The sequence below is a fragment of the Lemur catta genome, chromosome 7, assembly GCF_020740605.2.
Source record: "Lemur catta isolate mLemCat1 chromosome 7, mLemCat1.pri, whole genome shotgun sequence".
NCBI classification, from domain to species: Eukaryota; Metazoa; Chordata; class Mammalia; order Primates; family Lemuridae; genus Lemur; species Lemur catta.
In genome coordinates, this window is record NC_059134.1 from 106,550,198 (window position 1) to 106,574,381 (window position 24,184).

General features: G+C 66.0%; 1 protein-coding gene across 1 annotated transcript in view; it reads left to right on the forward strand.

Annotated features, from left to right (window-relative positions):
• The window catches only part of KCNQ1 (potassium voltage-gated channel subfamily Q member 1), a 292,046-nt gene that overhangs the window by 33,766 nt on the left and 234,096 nt on the right, over positions 1-24,184 (forward strand). Inside the window, exons 2-9 of the mRNA XM_045558459.1 lie at positions 2,123-2,249; positions 2,768-2,846; positions 3,432-3,528; positions 4,166-4,306; positions 13,278-13,388; positions 14,530-14,625; positions 16,708-16,830; positions 17,723-17,864. Coding sequence (XP_045414415.1) covers positions 2,123-2,249; positions 2,768-2,846; positions 3,432-3,528; positions 4,166-4,306; positions 13,278-13,388; positions 14,530-14,625; positions 16,708-16,830; positions 17,723-17,864 — 916 coding nt within the window. The remainder of the gene's footprint in view (positions 1-2,122; positions 2,250-2,767; positions 2,847-3,431; positions 3,529-4,165; positions 4,307-13,277; positions 13,389-14,529; positions 14,626-16,707; positions 16,831-17,722; positions 17,865-24,184) is intronic.

The window sequence follows — 24,184 nt, forward strand, 5'->3', positions numbered from 1 at the left end:
CGCCCTCCCCTGCCCCAGCCCGTGGGGCTCGGTGGTCGATCCGGCCTCTCCCAGCCTCCCCCTCCTCTGCAGAATGGGGGGCAGTGACCACGGGCCTGGCTCACCGGGTCGGGCCGCGGCTGTGTGGGTCTGTGCCCAGCTCGGAGGCCCCTTGTGCATGAAGCCATCTGCACTCAGGAAGTGGCCTTGTTTTGCTCTGAAGGACAGCAGCCGGGGCAGAAGGGGCCTCTTGGTCCCTTTGGTCTGACTGTGGTCTCAGCAGAGCTCCTCAGTTCTTCGGCCCAAGGACAGCCCGTCTCGTATCTCGGGGCAGAGATCAGGACCACACTCCGTCAATGTCCGAGATGTTGCATCCTTGGCCCCAGCTCGGTGCCACGTGGCTCTTGCTGAGAGGCCCTTTGGGGGGCCGGGTGATGCAGGGTGTCCCTCAGGGGAGGCCTCTGGAGCAGGCCGTCCCTCGGCCTGCAGGTGTGGCGGGCAGGGCTCTCAGAGGGGGTGAGGGTACGGGGCTGGCCTGGCTGGAGGAGGGGTACTTGGAGGTGGGAGGTAGGCACGGGAGCCCCCAGGGCATGGGGGCACCTGGGGCCCATGGGAGGCTCTCGGGGGAATGGTCTGCAAGTCTCTGGAAAGAGGCGTTAGGTGCCAGCCCCAGACCCTGACCCTGTGGTGTGGACGGTGGGAGCCATGGCAGTTGCTTGAGCAGGGCAGGGGCCCGTGAAGGGGATGGATGTTTGCAGGTTCTGGGGAGGAGCTTGAGGCCTCTTTAGTTCAACTTTGGGGCTGTGCATAGGGCCAGGTCTGCAAAGGCAGGTGGGCCTGGGCCCAAGGATGGCGAGGGCACCCCCACCCGGTCTGCACCGCGAGGCCTGGGCGGCCTCCCCACACCAGAGCCATGGGAGGCGGCCCTGCTGTTCCGTGAGACGGCGCTGGCCTTGGGGTGCTGTCCCCTGAATCGGGGGCAACGGCCCTCCTCTCCATCGCTGCCTGAGCGTGAGCCCTGGGGTCCCGCCGCGGCCTTGGCCTGCTCGCGAGGCCGATGGCAGTGGAGATAGTTTTATCTCTGAGCAAACATTCCGTCCCGCGGTCTCCGGCCTGGGGATGGTGAAATGGCTGATCTCCTCTGCCCCTCCCAGCCCGGCAGCACCGCGCTAATTAACTGGGTCCTTCCCGGCAGCCGGGCCTGGGGCACGTTCCCACGGCAGACGGGACTTGGGGGTCAGCGTTGTTCTGAGTGATTCCCACCCGCCCCCGGAGGGGCCGTCCTGCGTTTGGGCGGACGGCTCCCGTACAGGTTCTCCCCGAGCGTCAGGCCGGGGTCACTTGGGGGGGGGGGCGCAGCCATGGAAGGCAGCGCTGATGGTCAATTCTCGGGCACAGACACACCTGGCACTTCACATCTGCCTAGGTTAAGTGATCTTAAAACTCCATCAAAACAAGAACCAGCCTGTTCAGCGGTCGGTCGGTCAGCTCGGAGGGGGGTGGGCCGCAGAGCTGGGCAGAGCCTGTGGGGACGGCTCCCTGTCGAGGCCACAGATGGCTTGCCTGAGGGGGACGCTTTGGGCTTCGCCTTCCCTGGGGCCTGGCCTGCAGGCCTGCGGGGGCCGCCACACTCTTGGCTGTCACCTTAGATACTGATCTTGGCCATAAACCCCACCTCGGCCCACCAAGACCAAGACGGGACTGTCACCATCTCCGTTCCACGGCTGAGGAAACCGAGGCTCAGGCTCCCCAAGCACCCCGGGGTGGGATTCAGCCCCACGGGGCCTCTTCCCACTCTGCTGGGAGCCTCCTCCCTCCGGGCTCGGTGGAGTCAGGGGCGGCTGGGGCGTGTCTACCAGGCATCGGGGTGCGGTGGGACGGTGGGGCCATGGGGCAGTGGGACCGGCTGTCTTGGGTCTTCCAGGAGGGTGGGTGGCTGTGCCAGGCCCAGAGACGGGGCTGTTGGGAAGGTGCCTCTCACTGGGGGCGCCCGGGGTTCTTGCCACGGCGGCCACCGGGACCTGGGCCTGCCGTCCCTGGGGTTCCCTCAGCACAGGCTCCCCGAGTCCTGCAGGTCGCAGGCCCCACGCTGGGTACGGCAGAGCCCTGTGTAAAGTGCCCTCGCCTCCCTCTGTCCCTGCAGGAGATCGTCCTGGTCGTGTTCTTTGGGACAGAGTACGTGGTCCGCCTCTGGTCGGCCGGCTGCCGCAGCAAGTACGTGGGCGTCTGGGGGCGGCTGCGCTTCGCCCGGAAGCCCATCTCCATCATCGGTGAGTCGCGCCCCCACCCCCCGCCCCGTGGAGGCTCAGCCCCGGGGGCCAGACTGGGAAGGACCACGTCACAGCCGCCACGCGACGGAGGCCCCTGGGAGACCCCAGCGACTCTGACCGCCTGTGAAGGCGCGGGGTCCCCAGGCCACCTCCGCACAGAGACGCTGCTCGTGGGATCAGGGGTCCCTCACAGCTTCCCAGGACCCTCCCCGCTCAGCGTGGCTCGATGGCCGCCCTCGGCAGCCTGAGAACCGTGGCCCAGGCCTGAGGCTCCGTCCTCTCTGACCCCTCGCAGGGCCCAGCACGGGGCCGAGCCCCAGCTGGAGTGGGGGCCGGGTTCCACGTGGCTGGGAGGAAGGGCCGGGTCTCTGCATTCAGGTGCTGTCTGACCCGCCACCCGAGCTGTGTCACATCCCTGTTGTTGCGCCCTGCCCTGACCAGCAAGCCCTGTCCGCAGATGTGGGCGGAGGGCGCGGCTGGTGACAGCTGTGAAAGCCGCTCCCTCCCGTGTCCCGCAGACCTCATCGTGGTCGTGGCCTCCATGGTGGTCCTCTGCGTGGGCTCCAAAGGGCAGGTGTTCGCCACATCGGCCATCAGGTGTGTCTGCGCCGGGCACTGCCCCTGCTGTGCTGCCCCCGCGGCTGGGGGGCTGAGCTGCCACCAGCTCCTTCTCCCAGGCTGCGGTGGCCTCGCGCCTGCCCCGTCTACCCGGCTCTCACGTGCTCACCCTCCTGGGTCCCCGCCGCCCCCAGGGGCATGGGTCAGTGTGCTGGGTGGCCCTGGCCTGGCACGTCCTAGCTTCTGGGACCTGGGTGGTGACCTGACCATTGTGGTGACAGCCCGCCCCTCTGAAGACTGGGGTGACCCGGCCTCCCCAGAAGGGGTCTGGGGACCGAGGGGTGTGGAGGTGTGCAGCCCCAGCCCCGACACCGTGGCCACACAGATGCAGAGCCAGGCCGTGGGGGCTGTGCTCGAGGGGGAGCTCAGAGGTGCCCCTGCAGGGCCAAGTTAGGAGGGCGAGCGTGGAGGTGACAGGGTCCCGTCCTGGTGGCTGTGCAGAGTCTCCCACCCAGCATGGGAGCCTGGGGGGCTGGGATGCTCACCCCACCTGCAGGCTCTGGGCCCCAGTGGGGACCCCTGAGACCAGCGTGCCCCTCTCAGCCCCGCGCTGTCTCCCCTCAGGGGCATCCGCTTCCTCCAGATCCTCCGGATGCTGCACGTGGACCGCCAGGGAGGCACCTGGAGGCTCCTGGGCTCCGTGGTCTTCATCCACCGCCAGGTGTGTGGCCAGATGGGCGCGGGGGGCGCAGAGCAGTGTGGCCACACCGGGATGGCTCTGCCCCGCTGTGAGGACCGGGTGCCAGACCCCTGGGTATGGGCACGGAGCCTGGGACCCCAGAGCAGGCACCCAGCCCGAGTCCAGGTGGGACGCCGCCCCCCACACCACGGGGCCATCGTCCCGGCCTGCCACGCTGATCACATGCCCACCTCCCATTGAGCTGGGGACAAAGAACTGTGGGGCAGATGAAAAGACAGAAACATAGAGGGGAAAAAACGTCCAAGAGACTCAGAAACCCAAAACCAGGCAAATCGGGAAAAACCCGGTGCAGGCGAAGCCACCGACACCCTTTCCCGGGGCCCAGGCACAGGCCGCGAGGTCCCTGGCTCCAAGGAGTGGGGGGCCTGCACCTCCCGGAGGCTCTGCTGGTCCCCGTCAGCTCTGGCCCCATCCTGGGGAGCGAGCCGGGCGGTCGCAGGGCCGAGCCTCCCACGCGGGTTGTGGGAAGTGGGTGGTTTTGAGGTCTGCTCTCCACGCGGAGACACGCGGCCGGCGGAGACCTGTCTGCCAGACGTCGTCCCCTCGCGGCAGGCGGTGTCGGGGCCTGGGCTGACGCGGTGTTTGCTTGCTGACCTAGGAGCTGGTGACCACCCTGTACATCGGCTTCCTGGGCCTCATCTTCTCCTCGTACTTCGTCTACCTGGCCGAGAAGGACGCGGTGAACGAGTCGGGCCGCGTCGAGTTTGGCAGCTACGCGGATGCGCTGTGGTGGGGCGTGGTGAGTCAGGACCCCTGGGCGGGGCGGGGGTCCTAGGCTGAGGCCACGTGGGCCCGGGCAGAGGGGGGCAGGGCACGGGGCGCGGGTTTCTGGCGATCCGATGCCTCGTTGGCAGGGCTCTGCCTGGGCGCTCACTCCCTTTGCCTTTGCCCTTGCCCACGTGTCTGTTCCCAAAGCCACGGCAGGTCCCATGGCCCACACCCCACACCCCACGCCGGCTGCTCTGGAGGCACCGTTTCCATGTCGACCGTTTAGACGTTTCTAGCACTTTCTTCTTTGAACTTGTGCTTCGAGTGTGGGGGTGGGGGGCTTAGGGCCTTGGCTCAGGTGTGGGCTCACCCCCTGCCGCCCCCCGGGCTGGGTCCTAGGCTGCCTGTCCTGCCTCCACCCCTCCCCAGGCGGTGCAGGTGCGGGTGGGGGTGTCAGGTGCGTGCCCGCCGTGTCCGAGTGTCGCCCCAGCCCTGTATGCATCCCCGTGCCCGGGAGCGGGACAGGAAATAGCAAACAAGGCACCGTGGTGGGTGGAGAGGCCCTGGGAGAGGGAAGGGGCCTGTTCCCGTGGACGTGGGCCTGTGGGCTGTCGCTGGCCCGGGCAGCAGTGCAGGTGTGGCCGGGCCTGAGAAGGTGCTGTCCCGGGCCTGAGGCTGCGGGGGGAGACGGCTCCAGCCGCCCAGAGCAGCCGTGCGCCATGTTGCCGGGGCACAGGCCTGGGACTCATTTCGTGGGGCTTGGAGGATGCCGCCTCACGTTTTCAGGCGGACGGCCAGGCCGACAGCGTCCCTGCAGGAGCTGGTTACTGCCCGCACGGCCTTCACACCCTCCAGAGAAAACCAGCTTTCGTGTATTATGCAAAACCTCAGGGTCGTCTCCACCGGGAGCACACAGACCCCAGCGGGAGCGGCTGGCTCGAGGCTAGAGGGCGGGGACGGGGGCCAGTCCATCCACGCCTAGCCCACCGCTCGCCCCTCAGCTGCAGGGGCAGGTGGGCTGCTGGGCCTGGGCTCGGCGGGGACGGGGCTGCCCCGAGTCTGCTCCTCTGCGGAGCTCCAGGCCCCCCAGGTCCCCTGAGGAGGATGGAGGTGGCAGCCACGGGACTGGGGTGGGGAGAGGAGAGGTGCAGCCACCCTGGGTGGGAGCCAGGGCGGGGGGCGGCCACGCAGGGCCTGAGGGCGGGGGGTGGGCAGGATGGCTCCGGCGAACGTGTGGCAGCGTGTCAGGCCCCAGCCTGTCTGTCCCTAAGGGCCCCTCCAGCGAGGAAGGGCCACCGAAGGGAGCCCATCTGAGCGTCGGGCGGGGCAGGCTGTGCCCTGTGATTCCTGTGCCCCAGGGAGGCCAGGCACCTGGAGGGGGGTCCTGACATGGGCCCAGTCAGCATGTTTTCTGGAAGCTTCCAACATGCCAGACTGCTCAGGGAAGGCAAGGATGTGCTGACACAGCTCCCAGGTTGGGGCAGACCCCAGTTTTGGCCTCTGCCTGTCCTCCTGGAGCCCATGTCCCGTGTCCCCGGAGGCCCCAGCGTAGCAGGCGTGAGCAGGCCCCGGGCAAGGAGCTTGCCCGCTGGGAGTGGGGCAGGGCCGGCCTGCGTGGGGCACAGGCTGCCGGTCCGGGAGGACCCCGGCAGGGTGGGGATGAGTCCCGACAGCACAGCAGAAGCCAGAGGTGATGGCCCGCGGCAGGCCCGTAGGCGGTGCCCAGCCTCGGTGCTGCCCTGCCTGCCTTCCTGGCCGCCCGCTGGTGCTGCGGGCAGCGGAGGCTACTCCCAGCCCCCGCCCGTGGCAGAGCCTCGCTTCCACTCCCACACCTGTGCAAACATCCGCCCGCTGGCCGGGAACACGGCCCCTTTGTGCCCGGCTTGGCACCGGTGCCCCGGCCCGCGCCGTCAGCTGCAGCCCGCGCCTGGGCCACCGTGTGCCCTGGCCATTGTTCCCGCCGGCCCGAGGCCCCGGTCCCCCCGGCCCCCCCACCCCGCCTGGGGCTCTGGGGCAAACGCTCCCATTCAGCTGCCCCTGCAGCTGTCCGGGGGGAGCAGCCCCTGCGGCTTGAGTTATGGGCTGTGCTCCTGGCGCTCTGCGGACAGACAGAGCTTGAGAAATGCAAGACGGGGCAGCCCAGATGGGGCTCCAAAGCCAGTTGCCAATTCGCAACTGCACCCCGAGCAGTTGTTTCCTCTCGGGTTCCTTTGTCCCGGCCTCCCTCACCCCACCGGGGAGCGCAGACAGGCATGGGTGGGAGAGCCCCGGAGAGCCCTGGCACGGCCGAGCCCCGCCTGTGGGCGCCTGTGGGCGGGCGGCTTCCCGGAGGCCGGGCCCCTCCCGTCTCCACGCTGCGTCCGTCCCAGGCCTCGCCTGGGCTCTGTGGACCCCTCGCTCCTCAGATGCACCCCAAGATAGGGCTGGAGCTGCCACAGCAAAGCCCCACAAACTGGCCTGAAACAGAAGAAAGTTATTTCAGTCTGGAGGCCACAAGTCTGAAATCGAGGTGTCGGCAGGGCCACGCTCCCTCCAGAGGCTCGGGGACAACCTCTTTGCCCCTTCCAGCTCTGCTGACCCCAGGTGTCCGTGGGCTTGTGGCCACTTCATCCCTTCTGCCTCTCTCCTCTCGCACAGGGACGCTTGTCATTGGACTTAGGGCCCACCCAGATGGTCTGGGATGATCGCATCTTGAGACCCTTAGCTACATCTTTGAAGACCCTATTTCCAAATAAGAGCACGTTCTGAGGGGCCGGGTGGGCGTGAATCGAGGGGGACGCATGCAGCACAGGGTGGCGGGTGTCCCAGGGCTTGGTGGGAAGGTCCTTCCCCTGGCTGGGCCTCAGTTTCCACAGCTGTCAGGTGAAGGTGCTGGCTCGGTGGCTGGGCGACCCCTCCTGTCCCCCTCCCCCACGTGGAGATGCCAACTCGGACGCGAGACCTCCTTCACCCCCAAGCGTGGCGCCCGCGCCTGGCCGCCAAGGCACTTGGGGAGGATTTAAGACTTTTTTCTTTGCCCTTGGAACAAAATGCGTTTGTTTGTGTTCAAGTTTGAGCAGAGGAAAAGCAGTTTTTGCAAACACGGGCTCCTCTGTTCAGGGCCCGGGGGTCTCTGCACACAGGAGGCTGCGGGCTCTGTTTACCCCCCTGCCCCTGCGTCTAAATTTAGAATTGAGAGTAAAAAGCTGGAATCCCATCCCTACGTCCCAGCCACCTTTTAAAATAGAGTCTGGCTGCTCGCTGTTCGCTCAGTCCTCACCTGGAGGCTCAGACGGTTTCTCCCCCCGCCCCGGGCGGTCCCGAGTCCTCCCCGGCCTGTGCGGGGTGGGGGATGGGGCGTGGGCCAGGAGAGGTGGGGCCTCCCAGACAGTCCCACGTGAGCCCTGTGGGCCTGTCCAGCGGGAAGGGCTGGCGTCAGGACCTCCTTTAGGCTGGGGAAGCCCTGTGGACCAGGCGTGGCGGGGCCAGGCCCCCGCCCCGGCACACAGACCCCACCCAGACCGGGGCCCTTCCTCTGCCTGGGGCTGCTGTGCAGCTGTGAACAGGGTCTGCAGGACCCCGGCCAGAGGGCTCTCCCTAAGGAGGGACTTTACAGCCAGGTTTTGTAGGATGAATAGGAGTCCACAAGGCAGGTCTGTCATCATGTACCTACTGACCCCAGGCCAGTGACTGTGGAAATTCTGTGTGGATGTGGCAGGCCCAGTGAGGGTGGCACACAAGATTCATTTTCTCCTGGGGTAGAGGGTGAGCCCTCAGAAGTCTCAGGGCTCAGAGACTCAGGACAGACCTTTCCAGCTACTCTTCAGGCAAAGGGAAAAGAAACAGTTGCATCGCGAAGCACTGAACCAGGAGGAGGTGGGGTGACGGGGGCCGGACCTCCCACCCCGACCACTGACCAGCTGGTGCCCCAGCAGGTCACCCACCCTCTCTGGGCGTCTGTGAAGTGCGTGTGAGATGACACACCTAGCTCTGCGGATTGCTGGGGAGTCAGGTCAGCGAATGCACAGATGAGCCTGGGGTGCCGGGCACCTGGCCGGGACACGTAACGCTGGTCGTAAGGGTTGGTCGTAAATCTTGGAAGGACATTGCCAGCCACGGGTCTCTCGGCATTCCCCAAAGCCAAATGCCAGTTGGTGGCCTACGGAAGCTAATTCACACTAACAGGTTTGGGGCTGCTACGGCCCAGTGACAGTGCTCAGCCCTGCTGGTCCTCGGGTGGGCCCTGCCCATTCCCCCGGCATCCCTTCGCGGTGTGTGCGGCTGTGGCCTGTCCAGCCTTCTCAGTCCTGGACTCCGGGGACCCCCAGGGCCTGGGCACAGCTGGCGGCTGGCAGCAGAGCAGGACTGGCTCCCCTGGGCTGGGCGGGGAGGCCACGGTCGGCTTCCTGGGCAAGGCCAGCGGCACCGTTGAACAGGCCTTGGGACTGGGGCAAAGCACAGCATCATTCTGTGGCTCAGTTTCCCTTTCTGCTGAGCAGGCAGATGGCAGCCCGCCTCCTGGGCCGATGTGGGGCTTGCTGGGAGGGCTCTGTGGGGACCACGATCCCAGAGGCAGCAACTGGTCCTTTTGCCGTGGAGACTTCCCTCGGCGCTGGGGCCTCCTGGTGAGGCTGGGCCACCTCGTTTGCCGGTCCCCTGTCCGGGCCCAGAGCGTGGGGTCCGCTCTGCGCTGGGCATTGGCAGGGCTTCAGGCCGCCCTGGTCTTGCTCTCTGAGCCGTGGCTGGCACGGGGTGGTGTGCGGGTGGCCCCGTGGCATGTCCCTGGAGGGGACAGCCTTGGACCTGAGAATGGGGGGAGGCCTCCCTGAAGAGGTGACACCTGAGCTGAGTCCCCAGGGTGCAATCACTTGGGCCACCAGCACCTGGGGCCTTGCGCCCAGCCGTGTGCGGGGTGGACGTGCCCGTGTGGCAGCGTCTGCGTGGGGCTCCCAGTTTTGCTCGGGAGGAGGGGACGGAAGGGGCACTGACTCCCGCGGGGGTGTGGTGATGGTGCCGGCACAGCCCCTCCACCACAGCACAGCGTTGCGTGTCCTCGTCCCGCTGGGGTACGGTGGGTGACCTGCACCACACCAGGGCAGGACACGGGACCCGCCCGGCCTGGGCTCCAGGGTTTTCAGAGTGAGATGGACTCACGTGACAAGAAGACCCAGGCCCGGGTGGATCTGTGTTCGTGTGCTGACTTTTTCCTGCTGAAAGGAAGCAGTTTTATTTCGGGGTGCGTGTTTGTGCTCATCTTTGTCCAGAGAGCACCGACTGCTCCCCTCGGCCCCACGGGCAGCACCGTCCCCACGTGCCTCCTCCCACGCGCCAGGCCACGGGCTCCTGGGCAGCCCCATGCGGGGCCAGCACTGGGTGTCCCTTTGGAACCGAGCGCCTGGCCTGGCAGAGCCCGGGGAGGCCGTGCCCCGCGTGGCTGCCGTGGAGACAGCCCTGCCCCCGCCCGGCCACGGCTTCCCCTCCCCAGGCCGGCCCTGCGCTCGCAAGCCCTGATGGTGACACACGGTGGACTTGCCCCACCAGGAGGGCGTGGGCCCCAGTTCACCCCACGGTTCCTGTCCTGGGCGCAAATGGCCCGGGTGTGCCCAGGGTGGCCTGCGCCCCCGCGAGGCACCGCGGGGGTCCGTGTCCCTCCGTTTGTTGGCCCAGGAGACATGTAGCTCTGCATTCTCGACGGCGGCTGCCGGCACTTCCCGGCTCAGCGCCCGTAGAGCAGCCCATTCCCGAGCTGCCTGTGTCCGTGCGTCCAGGAACAGCAAGCAGCTCGCCGAGGGGCCGCTCCCCGGCATGGCCTCGTTAACAGACGAGGAGGGTCCGCGGCGGGGCGCACCCCGGGGCACTGCGTGGAGCCAGCCTTCCTCCCGGCCTGGCCGGCTCCTGCTGACCAGCCAGGCCCAGCGTGGGGCCCCCAGACCTTTCCGCAGTCCTGTCTGCACAGGGGGCCTCAGCCCCTCCCCCCTTTCATTATGGACTTTTTGCTGTAATTTAGATTTCTTTAAAAAGTTAAAATATGATACCTTTATTTAAAAATTAATCATTTTTAAATATTTTTAAAAAATTGAATATTAAGTGGCATCAGCACGTGTCGTGCAGCCGGCAGAGTCTGCAGGCGCCGGGGTGCCGCCCCCGCCGTTCGCGACACGGTTGCGGCCGCTGTCTGGTCCTGGCGGGGCCAGCTCTGTGCGGAGGGGCCTGCGGGCCGGGGCCAGGGAGCTGCTGAACAGGGAACTCGTGTGTGGGGGGGTGTATGCTCTATATTTAATAAAACTGAGAAATTTTTTAAATGATTCCATATTTATTAAGGTAATAGACTCATTATACGTTTACATAAATAAAATAATTTTATGAAAAGTTACTACGTTTTCCAAAACAAAACAAAACAAAATACTGAAAGAAGAACGTACGTTTCTGCAAGTTTCTGGGAAGTCTGGCCCCGGGAGGACAGCTGGGTTCTCACACCTTCCTCTGTCTGGGTGGTGACACGCACGTCCTCGTGCCGGGCGGGAGCGAGCGTGTCCCCGCCAAGCCTGGCGCTGCTGTCGCTGGCCCTGCCTGTGAGCCGAGATGGGCTCCTGCCCCGGGGGGTGGCCCTTCTACCCCTTCTCTCTCGGGCCCGGTTGTGTCCCCCGACCGGGTGCTGGCAGAGGGACCCCCAGATGAGTGGGACTCGGCACCCCCGGGCTGCCCCTCAGGCCCCGTGGCCAGGTGGGTGCACTGGGGCATGCAGGGCTGTGACAGGCCACGTGCAGGGCAACAGCAGAACCGGGAGTGGAGGGGTGGCCGTGGCCTCAGGTGTCAGAGGAGCCACCGGGTCACCAGCAGTGTTTTGGGGGGTGACCAGGAGGTCACTGGATGAACACGTGGGAAGCAGCACATTCTCGCTGAGCAGGGAGTGACCGTCCTCCTGAGACGACCGAGCCGGAGGCTGGAACACAGGTGCCTGAGAGCCACCGGCCAGGGCACCCACTTCCCAGCTTTGCTCAGGCCCTTCCTGGCCACCTCTGTGCGCCGTCTCGGCCTTGCCGTGGGCCCAGTGAGCATCCGTGTGACAGGCTGGTGGACATGTGAGTGCCCTGGGCAGCTGCCCCCAAGCCCTCTGGGCTGTGATGCTGCCGGGTGAAGTCACCCCCCATGCAGGCAAGGCCCCTGCTCTCAGAGCCCCTGTGTCACAACCCCACGTCCGCCCAGCCCTTGCATGTGGGCGCAGGCCCTCTGCGGAGGACACCGTGCCAGCGGGGGGGCTCCAGGCCCCCTCAGGGCCCCCCGTCCGCCAGCCCACTGTCAGCCCTGCCTGTGGCCCCGGGGTGGCCTGGCTGTACCCTGCGGGTGCTGGCTGCGTCCCAGGGACGTGCACGTGTTCAAGGTGTCTGGGCCCAGCGTGCCCTGAGACTGTCAGGCTCAGACATGGAGTCCAGCCCCCGTCGTGCGTGACCTTGCTGTGTTGTATGTGCATGATGCAGATGCACGTGTGCCTTCCTGTGGCCTTGGCACGTGGAGTCGCGTGTTTCGGTGTGTGTGAGCGTGTGTTTGGGTCTCTGAGGCGTGGCAGCGAGCGTGCGCCCACACACCCGGGGCTGATGTCCGCTCAAGGGCCTGGCAGTGGACGCGTCCTGTGAGCGCCACGCCTGCGTGCGGGGCACACGCGTGTCTCCCGGACGGCGACGCTGCAGGAGAGGCTCGTGCAGGCAGCTGGGGGAGGCGGCTTGAGAGCGGCCTCCGCAGAAGTGCCCTCAGGGCACAGCGCTGGGCCCAGGGGTCCCAGTGGCAGCCTGGGACGTTGCCTGGTTCCCCCGAAATTCAGACGTCGCTTTCCAACACGTTAGGGTGCTGGTCGGTACAATCCGGTCTCCTGCAATGTGGTCATGCCTGCTGCTCCAGCAGCTCTGAGCAGTCGCATGTGCTGTGCACGGCTCTGTGTCTCTCTCCACGCGTGTGCGTCCCTGTCCGGCTGTGGCCCCGGGGCTTCTCCCCTCCCTGCTTCCCTCCTCCCGGGTGGCGGGTGGAAAGCACGGGGCAGCCCAGCGTGGCCGGCTGTTGTCCTTGCCTTCGCGTGGGTCGGTTGGAAGGGCCTCCTGGCGCTGCCGTCGTCTGCACTGGCCGCGGGCAGGGGGCGAACGGGCCCCCGCGGTGCTCTCAGCTGGGAGCCTCCCCGGGCCTGTGAGGGGTGAGGCGGTTGTCACGCGGCCTTGACTGGAGGTACCATGGGGGCAAATGCCGGGCTGTCCCGAGCAGGGTGCCCAGGATAGGGCTGCAGACCTCTCCCAGCTGCAGGGCCGGCCTGGGCCGCCGTGCCTGCTGCCCCCGTGTGCCGGGCATGAGTCCACGTGTCCACAGGACGAGCTGTGTCTTGGGGGCGGCCGGCTGTCCTCGCCAGGCTCACAGCCAGCTCCACGAGGTCCCCAAGTAGCCACACGGCTGCACCACGGGGGCACAGCAGACCTGGCCCCAGCCATGATGCGCTCTCCAGTCCTGCAGATTGTCACTGTCAGGCTGGCCCTGAGGCCCAAGGAGCAAACCTTGGCTGCCAGCAGGAGGTGGGGGCAGCCCCTGGCTCCCATTGTCCCAGCACGTGCCTGGGCCGGTGGTTCCCCGCTGAGGGGGAGGTGCGAGCTTCATCTCCTGCTCTCAGAGAAGAGGAAGGATGAAGCATCGGGTGCCCCAGGGGGTGTCAGGAGGTGACACGTCATCCCAGTCGCAGCTCTTTGTCTACTGGGGCCCTGCCTGGTGGGGTTGCTCAGCCGCCATGCCCGGCCTTCCGTGCAGGGGGCACCCGGGCCTGCGTGTCTGTGCCTGGCGGGCCGTGTGCCACGTGTGGCCCCGAGGGCCCCGGCCAGGGCGCTCCGCGCTGCCGCGTGGTTCCCGGGGCTTCGCTGAGCGGCACGGCATGCGCCCTGGTGGCTGGGGTCTCCAGGCGTCTCTGCTCATCGAGGGGTGGGTTTGTCCAGGCCGGTGGCCCTCCCGCTGTTCTGGGCCCGTGCGCTGCTCACCGCTGTCCCCTCCTGCAGGTCACGGTCACCACCATTGGCTACGGGGACAAAGTGCCCCAGACGTGGGTCGGGAAGACGATCGCCTCCTGCTTCTCTGTCTTCGCCATCTCCTTCTTCGCGCTCCCGGCGGTAGGTGCCGCGGGGCTGTCTCGCTGCTCCACGGCCCCCGGGCGGAGCCCCCTGCAGAGGCGGCTTGTTCAGAGCTGGGACGGCCCTTCCCCCGGCACGGCCCCTGCCCCCAGCCCTGCGGGGTCCTTCGTAGCCAGTGTGGGGTCCTTCGTAGCCAGTGTGGGGTGTGGGCCTGCGGAGGGGGGAGCCCCGCCCAATGCCGTGTCACCGAGTCACCGCAGGGCAGGGTCTGTGCCCAGAGAGGGAGCAGTGGCCCCGCACTGTGGCCCCGCAGGGGCTTCATTCCAAGTCCTTTGCAGAAATCAGACCGTGCGAGTGAAACTCTTCTAGCCCACTGTGTGTGTGTGTGTGTGTGTGTGTGTGTGTGTGTGATGTGCGTGTACATACGTGTGCTGCGTGTATTGATGTTATGTGTATGTATCATGTATAGATGTGTCCTGTACTGTATGTTACACGTGTGCACACTGTATCATGTGCGTGTCTATGTACATATTTATATAGCACACGTGTGTCGTGTGTCATGTGTACATGTACATATGTTATACGTGTATATAGTATGTGTCTGTGCACATATGCATGTGTGTGTGCAGGTGTCACCGGTGTGTGTATACTGTGTTGTGTGTGTGCCTGTGTACTGTGTGTAGGTGTGCTAGTGCGTGTGCCGGTGCCTGTGCCTGTTGTGTGTGTGTGTGTCACAGGCACACGCACACATGTGGACGTGACACCACGGGCGTGTGCACGGCTCCGTGCCCTGCACTGACGGGGGACTCGCAGCTGCTGGGCGTGTCCTCGCTGCCTCACTAGCTGTCCCGGCTGGGGCTGCTGTCTCACTGCTGGGTGCGTGAGGAAGGGCCAGGCCTCCCCGGCCCCCGCGGTCTCCGGGAACGGGTAGGGGAGGCTCTGGCCCCTCCTGGGGCCGGGCCCTCCCTGCATGACCCCTGCGGTGTGATTTCTGTCTCCGCGACGGCCCGGGCAGGCCGGGCGGGGTCACAGGTGCCGGCCCCGCGGGCGTGGCCTCCAGCATGGGCCAGGCCTGGCTTTCCCTCACTGGTGACCCGGCATCCATGTCCTGCGAGCTGGGTCCTGTGCAGTGTGGACATGAGCCCGTGTGGACGTGAGCCTCCGCTCCCTTCCTTCCCAGGGCATTCTCGGCTCCGGGTTCGCCTTGAAGGTCCAGCAGAAGCAGAGGCAGAAGCACTTCAATCGGCAGATCCCAGCGGCGGCCTCGCTCATTCAGGTGCAGTCCCTGCGTGGCCCTGGTTGCCGTGGTCGCTGTCATCGCTGTCTTCTGCAACCCACGTGTCCGCCTGGGGAAATAAAGCCAGCGTCAGTGGGAAAGTCTCGGCCCGGGAGGCGCTGTGCTCGTGGGGCATCTGCCTGGGCAGCAGGGCGGCACAGGGCCCTGGGAGCCCGTCTCCCTCCACGGCGGCCCCTGCTGAGGGTCACACCGCACGGGCTGGGGACGAGGTGCAACTGCGGCAGCTCCACAATTAGACAGGATGGGCTCCCAGGGTCCCTTGCCCTGGCCAGCCTTGGGGTCCTGCCACTGTCCCCTCTGTTCCCCCTCCATCCGGACGGCCCCTGCTTGCCGCAGGGCTAAGCCAGGGAGGGCGGGGGTCCAGGGCCCCCGGTGGCTGTCCTCCAGGGGAGACGGGCCCAGCACCCCTTGGGGCCACCTGACAAGAGCCAAGGACCAGCAGTGGACAGCACGGGCCGCCTCCTGGGCCCACAGGGCAACCGGGGAAGGGAGTTTCTGCAGAGGGTGGGCGCTGGCAGCCCTGAGCCCGAGACGCACCGGGGAACTGGGCGGCCTTTGACGTAGACAGAAACTCACTCAGGTGTGAGAACCGTCCACAGGCCGTGTCCCTGGGGCCTTTGCTGCTGCGGGGGCTGCGGGGCCTAGCGTGTGGGCCAGCACTCGGCTGTGGACGTGGCCCTCTGCCCGGCGCAGTGGCTGGGTGTCCAGTCTGGGGGCCCTGAGCTGAATGCCCCCCAGGGGAGGTCTGGGCCCCCCACAGGCCTCAGTGTCCCGACCACTCTGCCCAGGCAGGGCCCCGGCGCGGGGTGGTGGCTGTCGGGGCTGTGGCTCAGCCGTGGTCTCCGCCTCGCTCGTCGAGCACGTCAGAGCCAAGTGTCTGGCGCCTGCACGTCACACCCGAGCAGGAAGGAAACACCAGCCGCGTCCATAAAGCTGGGCCGCGGGGCTGGCGGGGCTGGTGGGGCTGGCGGGGCTGGGCCCCCACCTCGGGCCTGGTTTCACGGCCTGGTCTCAGGGAGGCCATAAACAGTCAGGCCCACAAACCCGCCTCAGGCCGCCGGGCAGCACAGCGGAGGCCCTGCGAGCACTGACGCTGCTCCCTGAGCCCCACATCCTGCAAACTTGGGGCTCCCTCCGGCCACCCCACACCCACCGGGGAGGCGGGACCTGGGGCCGCAGACGACAGAGCGGCAGTGGGTGGTGGGCGGTGCCTGACTTGGGGTGTCAGGGGATGGGGACGTCCCAGTGTGTGCACGGGAAGCATCGGCCTCAGAAAGGCCGGGCTGCGGCCTCCTCCTGGCTGCCCGTCGCCTGTGGGAGTGGGGGCCGCACGTGCCCCTCCTCAGCCACTGTGTCTGCCCAGGGCGGTCATCACGGTGACATCACTGTCACTCAGGAGCCCCCGTCGTGCAGGCACCTTTTCCACTTGCCCCGTCTCATAAGAGGCTCGGGAGCACCCCCATCCCTGCCCATGTGGACTCCACACGGCCTCCCCTCGGCTCCCTCCGGGTTGTCCTGCATGGTGGCTCCCAGGGGGACTCTCTAGAGCACAGCTAAGAGCTTCACCCATGTGCCACCAGAGGCCCCCACCAGCAGAGTGGCCCTCAGGGACTTCTGGGAGGGGCTCAGCCTCACCTCCCACCAGCCCCAGGGACCCTGCCCCTGCCTGACGCCCACACAGGCCCCAGCGGCCCCTCCGCAGCCCCTCCTGGCTGAGGCCTGGGCTGCCAGGTGTGCACCTGTGTGTCCCCTGCGTTCGCTGTCGCAGCCTGTGCTTGGGTGGGGCGTGGGCCTGTCCGCAGGACGGCGGGGGTGGCGCTGTGCGGGTGGGGCTCACAGGTGAAGTGAGGCGTCTGAGCTGAGAGTCACCATCGGGGGTGACGCAGCGAACTGCCGGGTGCAGGAAGGACGTCAGGGCGGGGGCCGTGCGCTGGGACCACTTCAGGCCGGGTGACTCTGAGGGGAGGGCCGGGCCCTGGGGAATGGGACTCGGGCCGCAGCTCCCCCAGGCCCCCAGTGGATGGCTTGACAGGTGACGGCCTCCCCCCCCACCGATTCCAGACCGCATGGAGGTGCTACGCTGCCGAGAGCCCCGACTCCTCCACCTGGAAGATCTATGTCCGCAAGCCTTCCCGGAGCCCCGCCCTGCTGTCCCCCAGCCCCAAGCCCAAGAAGTCTGTCATGGTGAGCGGCCCCCCGAGCTGAAACGCCAGGGCAGGGCTGCCAGTCAGCAGGGAGAGGCTGAGGAGGCCACGGCTTATAGCCGGGGTTTTGGGGTGCTCTGTCCTCGGTGTTTCAGCTCAGTGTCCAGGCGCTGGGGTGTATGCCCATGCTGAGTCCCTGCCGTCCAACGTCCCCAGGTGTGGGGGCACGTAGGACCGTCCGCTCCAAGGCCGAGTTCTGGCCGGAGCTGGCGAGGAAGCTCCTGAGAGGGCCTTGCCGGCGGGCTTTGCCAGCTGGGCGAGGCGGCCACGCGGGGCAGAGGGTCTCGAGGTCACAGGGTGGGGGAGGTCAGGCAGGCTCAGGGCAGGAGGCCTGTGGCACGGCGTTGGCGGTGGATGAAAGCTGGGCTTGAGCCTGGCATCACCCCCTTCCTGGGCCGAGCACACACCCTCGCTGGGGAGACCTGGCCTTCCGGCCTCCAGCCGCCACTGAGCCTCGGGTCTGTCTTCCTTCTGCCGGGACACCCTCCCCGGCCTCCACCCAGCCTGCTCGCTCACCGCCACTGGTGCCCTCCCCAGACAGGCCCTGCTGGACCCCGGTCGGTGCCCCTCACGTGCTCTGGTCCTCCCCTGGCCACGGCCCTCGTCACCGCCTGCCAGCACCATCTCAGGCACTCCCCTGTCCACCCGTTTCCCGTCTGCTGCCCTTGCCGCACTGTGCCCCCCGCCCCCCACCGCAGGGGCCAGGCCAAGCCCTCAGGAGGCCCGTGCGGCTCCACCCTGGCCCCGCGGAGGGCGCTGGAGCTTGCCCGGGGCCCCCGGTCCCGGCGGCATGGCACCCACCGCAGCACTCTGAGGTCAGGGGAGGGCTTGGCCGAGAGTGCCAGGAGTCACCAATTTATCACCTTTTTTAGGTCAAGAAAAAAAAGTTCAAACTGGACAAGGACAACGGGGTGAGCCCCGGAGAGAAGATGCTCACTGTGCCCCACATCACGTGTGACCCCCCGGAAGAGCGGAGGCCAGACCACTTCTCTGTCGACGGCTACGACAGTTCTGGTGAGGACCCCGGCACGGCGTGGCGGGTGGGGCCGGCCCGGATGCTGCGCTCTGCCCCGGAGCCTCGCGGCCACCCTGCCGCTGCCAGAACCTTCTCCCTGGGCACCCCCCGCCCACCCATACGTGTACACATCACTGCCTTTTTTGGGAAGCTGAGCGAGTTTTCTCCTGGGGCTGAGGTCTCTGCTAATGAGGGATGGACGGAGGGTGGGGCTTCTAGAAACTTCTGGACACTTTCTAGCTGCTTCCCCCTCAGTTTTTCCTGAGGAGGGGGCTCGCCACGTGTTCTGTTGAGAGGGGAGCTCAGACGGATGACAGGACAGGCTGGCGGTGCCGGGGGAAGGCGCGTTGTCGAATCTGTGGCCAGGCTTCCCCCTGGCAGAGCCCACGTGCTGTGCTTGCAACGTGGCGGGGTGGCCTCTCTGGGCCCTAGTCGGGGAGTCTGGGGGGAGGGTGGCAGGGATGGGCACTGCAGGAAGGCGCCTGGGCCTGGGTAGGTTGCGGGGCCTTGCGGGGCCAGGTGGGCCTCACGACCCGGACCCGCCTCTCTTCTCGCAGCTCACGAGGGGCCGGGATGAGCCACGCTCCGCAGAACGTGCGGGTTGCACCGCGGCCCGTCCAGGGTCTGTCTGGTCGTCCCCAGTCCCAAGCAAAGGGTTCCCCCGCGTCAGAGCGGCTCTCCGACAGACGGGAGGGCGAGGCCCAGGGAGGCTGAGCACACGCGGCAGCCCGGGTGGCTGGACTGGGGCAGCCACGGTTGTGGCCACCGCACGTGTCTCACCAGCCGCTGCTCTTCCCAGGCCGCTGGCTGCGCAGACACGAAAGGTGCCTGTGGTGGCCCCGCCTGGGGGACCCTCTCCTCTCCCCTAGCAGCCGTCTTCCACGGGCCGCACGGGCCAGTCCCCTCGGTGGCTGTTGGCAGCCAGGCCCCACCTCAGTCGTGCTGCGTAGCCGGGGCCTGTGTGTGACAGGAAGGCTCTGTCTGCAGACGCTGCCCACCCCCCATGCCGGGAGACATGGGGTCCAGAGCTGGTACCGTCCCTGCGCCCGTCCCCGCGCAGGGGGGACCTCTGTGCTCTTTGGTCATTTCTGAATCCGTCCCTCCCCCTCTCAGACCTCTTCCCAGGGCCTGAGACTGACCAGAACATTCCAGGGCCCAGGAGAACATTCCAGCTTGTAGGCAGTTGGCAGTGAGGATACTGTCACCGTCTTAAGCAGGGCAGAAGGTGACAAGCCCACGCTGCTCCCACCCCTTTGTGCTCACAGGCCCGCCACACTCCAGCGTGTAGCTGGGTGACAGGCCTGTACCTGGTCCCCACGCCGCACCGTGCAGGGGCAGAAGTGTTCCGGAAAGGGGCTGTGGCTGCTCCCCGCTTGGGGCCTTCCTGCGCATCCTCCTGCGAGGCCCCAGGCAAAGCCAGCCCGGCCACGTCTCGGTGAGCCCCCGGGACGCGCTCCCTGCCTGCCCACTGGAGCAGCACAAAGGGTGATTGTGCCAACAAATGCCCGGTGCCCCCGCGGCTCCGGCTTCGGGGGCAGGGCCATTGTCCCGATGCAAATGGGGGCTCTCTGTGCATGCTAATGGGCGGCCGGGCGTGGCCGGGGGCTGGGGGGGCGGCCTCGCTGCTTCCTGAATGCGGGCGCGATCTCGGTGCGTCCATTCAGCCTGCTCGGTGTTACTAAGCCGCGGGCCGCCTGCGGAATGCTAATGAGGTTCCAGTGGGGAGAGTCGGCACCCTTTGTGGAGCTCCCACACGGAGCGTTTCTCCTTCCCGCTGCTTGAAGTCAGCCCAGCCCGGGGCCACTGGGTGTTGGGGCCTGAGCCACGGGCCCGGCCCCCGGGACCCGAGCAGCCCCTGCCCGTGGGTCACCTGATGCTCCCGAATCCTCCTTGCCATGCAGGCTCTCAGAGAGCCCTGGCGTGGGAAAAAGGGGTGCTAATCCCAGGAATGCCACCACCAGAAAAGCCCCACAGCCCCTGTTCCCAGGAGACCTGGCGTGAGCACCCGTGCGGGCACCAGACCTCGCCCGGCTGTGCTTTCTGGGAGGGTGACCCTGCAGGACGGGCAGACGCCACCCTGACCCTGGCTCGGCAGCCCGCCCGCCAGCCCCTCTCGCTCACGGCACCTTGCAGGGCTGGGCTGCGGCGTCGGGAGGCCCGAGGCCTGGGGCCACGTGGGGACCTCCTGCGGCAGGAAGGGGACCTGGGAAGGAAGGAGTCCCCACATGGAGGCTCAGAGCCCGGACCAACCTGCAGCAGGAGTGGGCTGGGTGGTCCCGCAGAGGGGAGGAACCAGCCCCCGCCCAACGCTGCAGCCCCCGCGCTCCCCACCAACCCCTGGCCCCGGGCAGGGAGGTAGAGGAGCATTAACGCCACTTAGCCACCGGTCCAGAGCAGGAGCGCAGTGGGACCCGGCCAGGGCTGGCTTCTCTGCAGTGAAGTGTCACCGATGCCCACAGAGGACTTGGGGACCGGGCCACACGCCTGCAAGGGAGAAGCGCAGGGCAAGGCCCAGACACCTGTGAGGACACGGTGACCATTGTTGATGCCTGGCCGCTGCCCGTGGTGTCCTGAGGACTCACTGTGTGGGCGTCAGACATGGGCAGCCTCCTGCCCAGAGGGACCAGGGGACACTGGCCATCCTGTCTCCCTGTCCCTGCCTCAGAGGTATCACCGTGGCTGTTCCCTCTGCCCGGAACAGTCTTTTCTCCTCCAGGGATTCCTGAAGGAGCCGACCCTGCCAGGCACTGCCTGCCCCGTCCCCCGCCACGCCACCGTCCCCCGCCACGCCACCGTCCCCCGCCACGCCACCGTGCCCCGCCACGCCACCGTCCCCCGCCACGCCACCGTCCCCCGCCACGCCACCATCCCCGTGGCCTGCTGCCCACTCGCCAGTTCACCCCATCTGCTCCTTGAGGCGGATGGACCCTCCCGAGCTGGCCGTGCTCAACCCGTGTCACGCGTTGATGAAACTTGCGTGGCTGCACCACCGCCCAGCTTTCATCTGACAGTCATGGCAGGGTTGGCCAGGGGCCACCTCCAGAGCTCCGAGGCCCCCGGTGGCTGGAGGGGACTTTCCCAAATCTGCTGGTCCCAGAGGCCTCCGGCAGGACACCTCACACGGGCCCCTCCGAGGATGCTGGGCTGGGAGGTCTCGGGTCTGTGACTTCGGGGTCGAGTAGCATGTGCCTTTCAGGGAATTCTGAAGCGATTTGGGGGAGCTGCTTGGAAGAGGTGTGTTCTCGGGGCCAAGACCCGTGGACTCACCACGTGTCCCCTGGCTCCGTGGTTCTCTGTGTCTTGGGTGTCCGTCCTGTGGCCATCAGCGAGGGCCCCCAGGCAGCTGCCACTCTTGCCGTGGGCTCCAGGGCCTTTTTCAAGCCACTGTGTCTCCTCGGGGAACCTGCCCTGTTCAGGGACAGTGTCACAACTGGCAGGCAGCAGGGGCACCATGAGGGTCGCGTAAGCCACAGAGTCCTCTTCCTCTTCCTCCCCCAGCTTCCAGCCCCCCGTAGGCTCCAGCCGCTCAGTCTCCTGCTCCGTCCTGGCCTGTCGGCAGCCGTCCGCCAGGGCCTGCTCCGCGTGGGCCGGGGTGGCTTCCCTGCCATCGCAGGAGGAAGATGGGTGGCGAAGCCCAGGAAGGCTTCCTGAGGGAGGTGACATCAGGGCTGAGCAGAGCCGGCCGGGGAAGAGGCCGCAGCACGGGGGCACAGCTGTGCCTCCTCGGGTCTCCACGTATGTGCTGGGCGCCCTGGGAGCAGCATTTGTGAAGTGGGGTTTCGTGTCACCTGCCTCACGGGAAGGTGTGGGGATCACCCACACCTGGGGGTGCCGCTTGGGTTACCCAGAGCTGGGGCTTCGGTGGCCCTGCGCAGGGCTGGCTGTGGGTCAACTGTGAGCTTCCTACGCCCCACGTCCCCCCACAGCCCAGGGGTTGAGGTCGGGGCGTGGGGCAGGAGCGGGTCCCGGAGCACAGCGGACAGGCAGCAGGGCAGCCACATGGGACTTGACGAGGAGGAAGAGGGGCTGGGACGTCAGGACCCAGGGTCTGCAGGCGTGGGGACCGGCGGCAGCCCTGGGGGCCAGGCGGAGAGCAGCGTGGCGGGGGTGGGCCGGTGAGAGGAGAGACGGTTTATTTCTGTGCCGTGTCCGTCACGGCATTTCAGACGGGCAGATGCCAAAGTGCAAAGTGTGACGCATCACAGCCCACAGCCCCGCTCTGCCCGAGGAGCACGCACCGTGCACAGAGGTCCCCAGCGTGGCCTGGGAGGGGTCGTCCCCCTCGTGTCCCTTTGCTTTTCTGAGGGGGAGACCTTGCAACAGCCTCGACCCTTACACTCGCCCTGGGCCCTGCGGGTCGGTGGTGCGCTGGCCACACGGCGGGCTCGCCTTCCGCCTTCTCCCGCGGGTGGGCTGCCGTTCTGACCGTGTTCTTGGGTGGCTCCCGCAGGACTTGAGCCCAAAGTGTGCCCTTCTCCTCCGGAACCTCGCCGGGACCCTGACGCGCCACGTCCTGTGGCCTCCCACCACGGCACAGTCGCCGCCGCTCGGATTTGCTTTCCGAACGGCTCTTGCTGTCGGGTCCGCCGTGCCACGCCTGTGCCCCCACACTTGGCCAGTTTTCTGTCTCGTTCTGGATTTAATTTGCTTCCTCCTGGAGTCGGCTTCCTTCAGTGAACGTAAATTCTTCGTTTCTGTCTGTCTGACGTTTCTGCATTTTGCCTCTGCTCTCGGACGGTGGTCAGCATTTTCTCAGAAGACCGGAGGGGGAATGCCGCCGGGTCCTGGCTTCCAGGTTACGCCAAGCCCGTTTTTCATTCCTTTGTGGGTGGCCTCCCCTGGCTTTGAAAACCTTCCTTTTGGCTTTGGGGTTGAGCAGTTCATGAGAGTGTATCAGTTGGTGGATTATTTTTATTTATCCTGCCAGCAATGTGTTGTGATTCCCGAATCTGAGGGTTTATGTCTTCCATCAAGTACGGAAAGTCGGCACCGCCGTGCTGTGGAATGTCCCCTCCCCCGACATCCCCGTCTCATCCCGTCCCCTGGCTGCATGTAGTGTCCGGCTCTGTCCCCTGTGCTGCACCCACAGCATTTTCTGTCCAGGTCACCAGCTGTTCAGATGTGTCTACCCCCTGCTTCATCCACTCCTGGGGACTTCAATTTCAGTTGCCATATGTGTTTCTTAGACCTATAAATGTTTGTCTGGGGGTTTAATCTGATTGACTTTAGCATCTTGTAATTTTCTCATATTTTACATTACAACTTTAAATGTTTAAGCCATTTGAATATGCTCATTTTGTAGCCTCTATCCTGTAATTTCATCTTCTGCAGTTCTTGGAGAGTCTAATTCTGTTTACTGTGGTTTCTCCTGACTCTTGCTCATGGTAGCTTGTTTCCTTGTGGGTTTGTAAGTTTAGATTATGAGCTTGTGACTGGCAGATGTTTTTTGTTTGTAGGGTTCCCACGTGTCCTGTTTGAGGGCACATGCCTCTGAGGAAGTTGTCCCTTTGCTTGTACAGGGTGACCCAGTGAACCAATCTAAATTTATAGATCTGGGATTTTCCCGACAGCCCATGCAGTGTGGACAGACCCTCCGTCTCTTGCGAGAACGAGCCCAAGTTACACATGTCAAGAGGAGACTTTTTGTTTTATACTCCAGGAAAATAGGCCGAGAAAACTGAATTTCCTTTTTTCCCCCCTCCCTCTGCCAGCACGTGGGTTTGTTGTGTTTGCTGTGTTTTGCTTTGTTTCACTTGAGTCTACGTTTTTATCACCGGCTCCACCTTTGTAGAGGCCTAGTTCACAGGCAGGCATCCCGGCGACTCATTCCTGCCCTGTGCTGGTGCCAGGCCCCCGGGGAGGGCATTGAAGTCCACACTGTGGTCACTCGGCTGGGCGAACTCCCAGGACCCGCCGGTGTCAAGCCAGCACACAGCAAGTGCTTCATCCTCAGCGCTTGGGGACACCCTCCGTGTCAGGGGAGCTCAGCAGGGCACACAGCAGGATACCTGCTCTGTGTGTGCAAGTCTGTTTGGGGACTTGCGGGGACAGGACTTTCAGGGCAGCAGGTGCACTTAACGCCCAGAAACAGAAGTCTCCATCTTTGTGCCGGGCGGGGCTGTCGCTAACAAGGGAAGCCAGGAGCCCCATGGCAGGAGGCCTGGCCGTGACACTTTGCACACAGACTCACAGGCCCGTGCCTGGAGATTTTGGGTCACAGCGGCTGCAGGGAGGCCCCGGAATCTGTGTTTTCAACAAGCCTCCAGGTTACCGTAGAGCAAGTTGTCCGTGGCCTGCGCCGGCTAATCCCACACGTGCG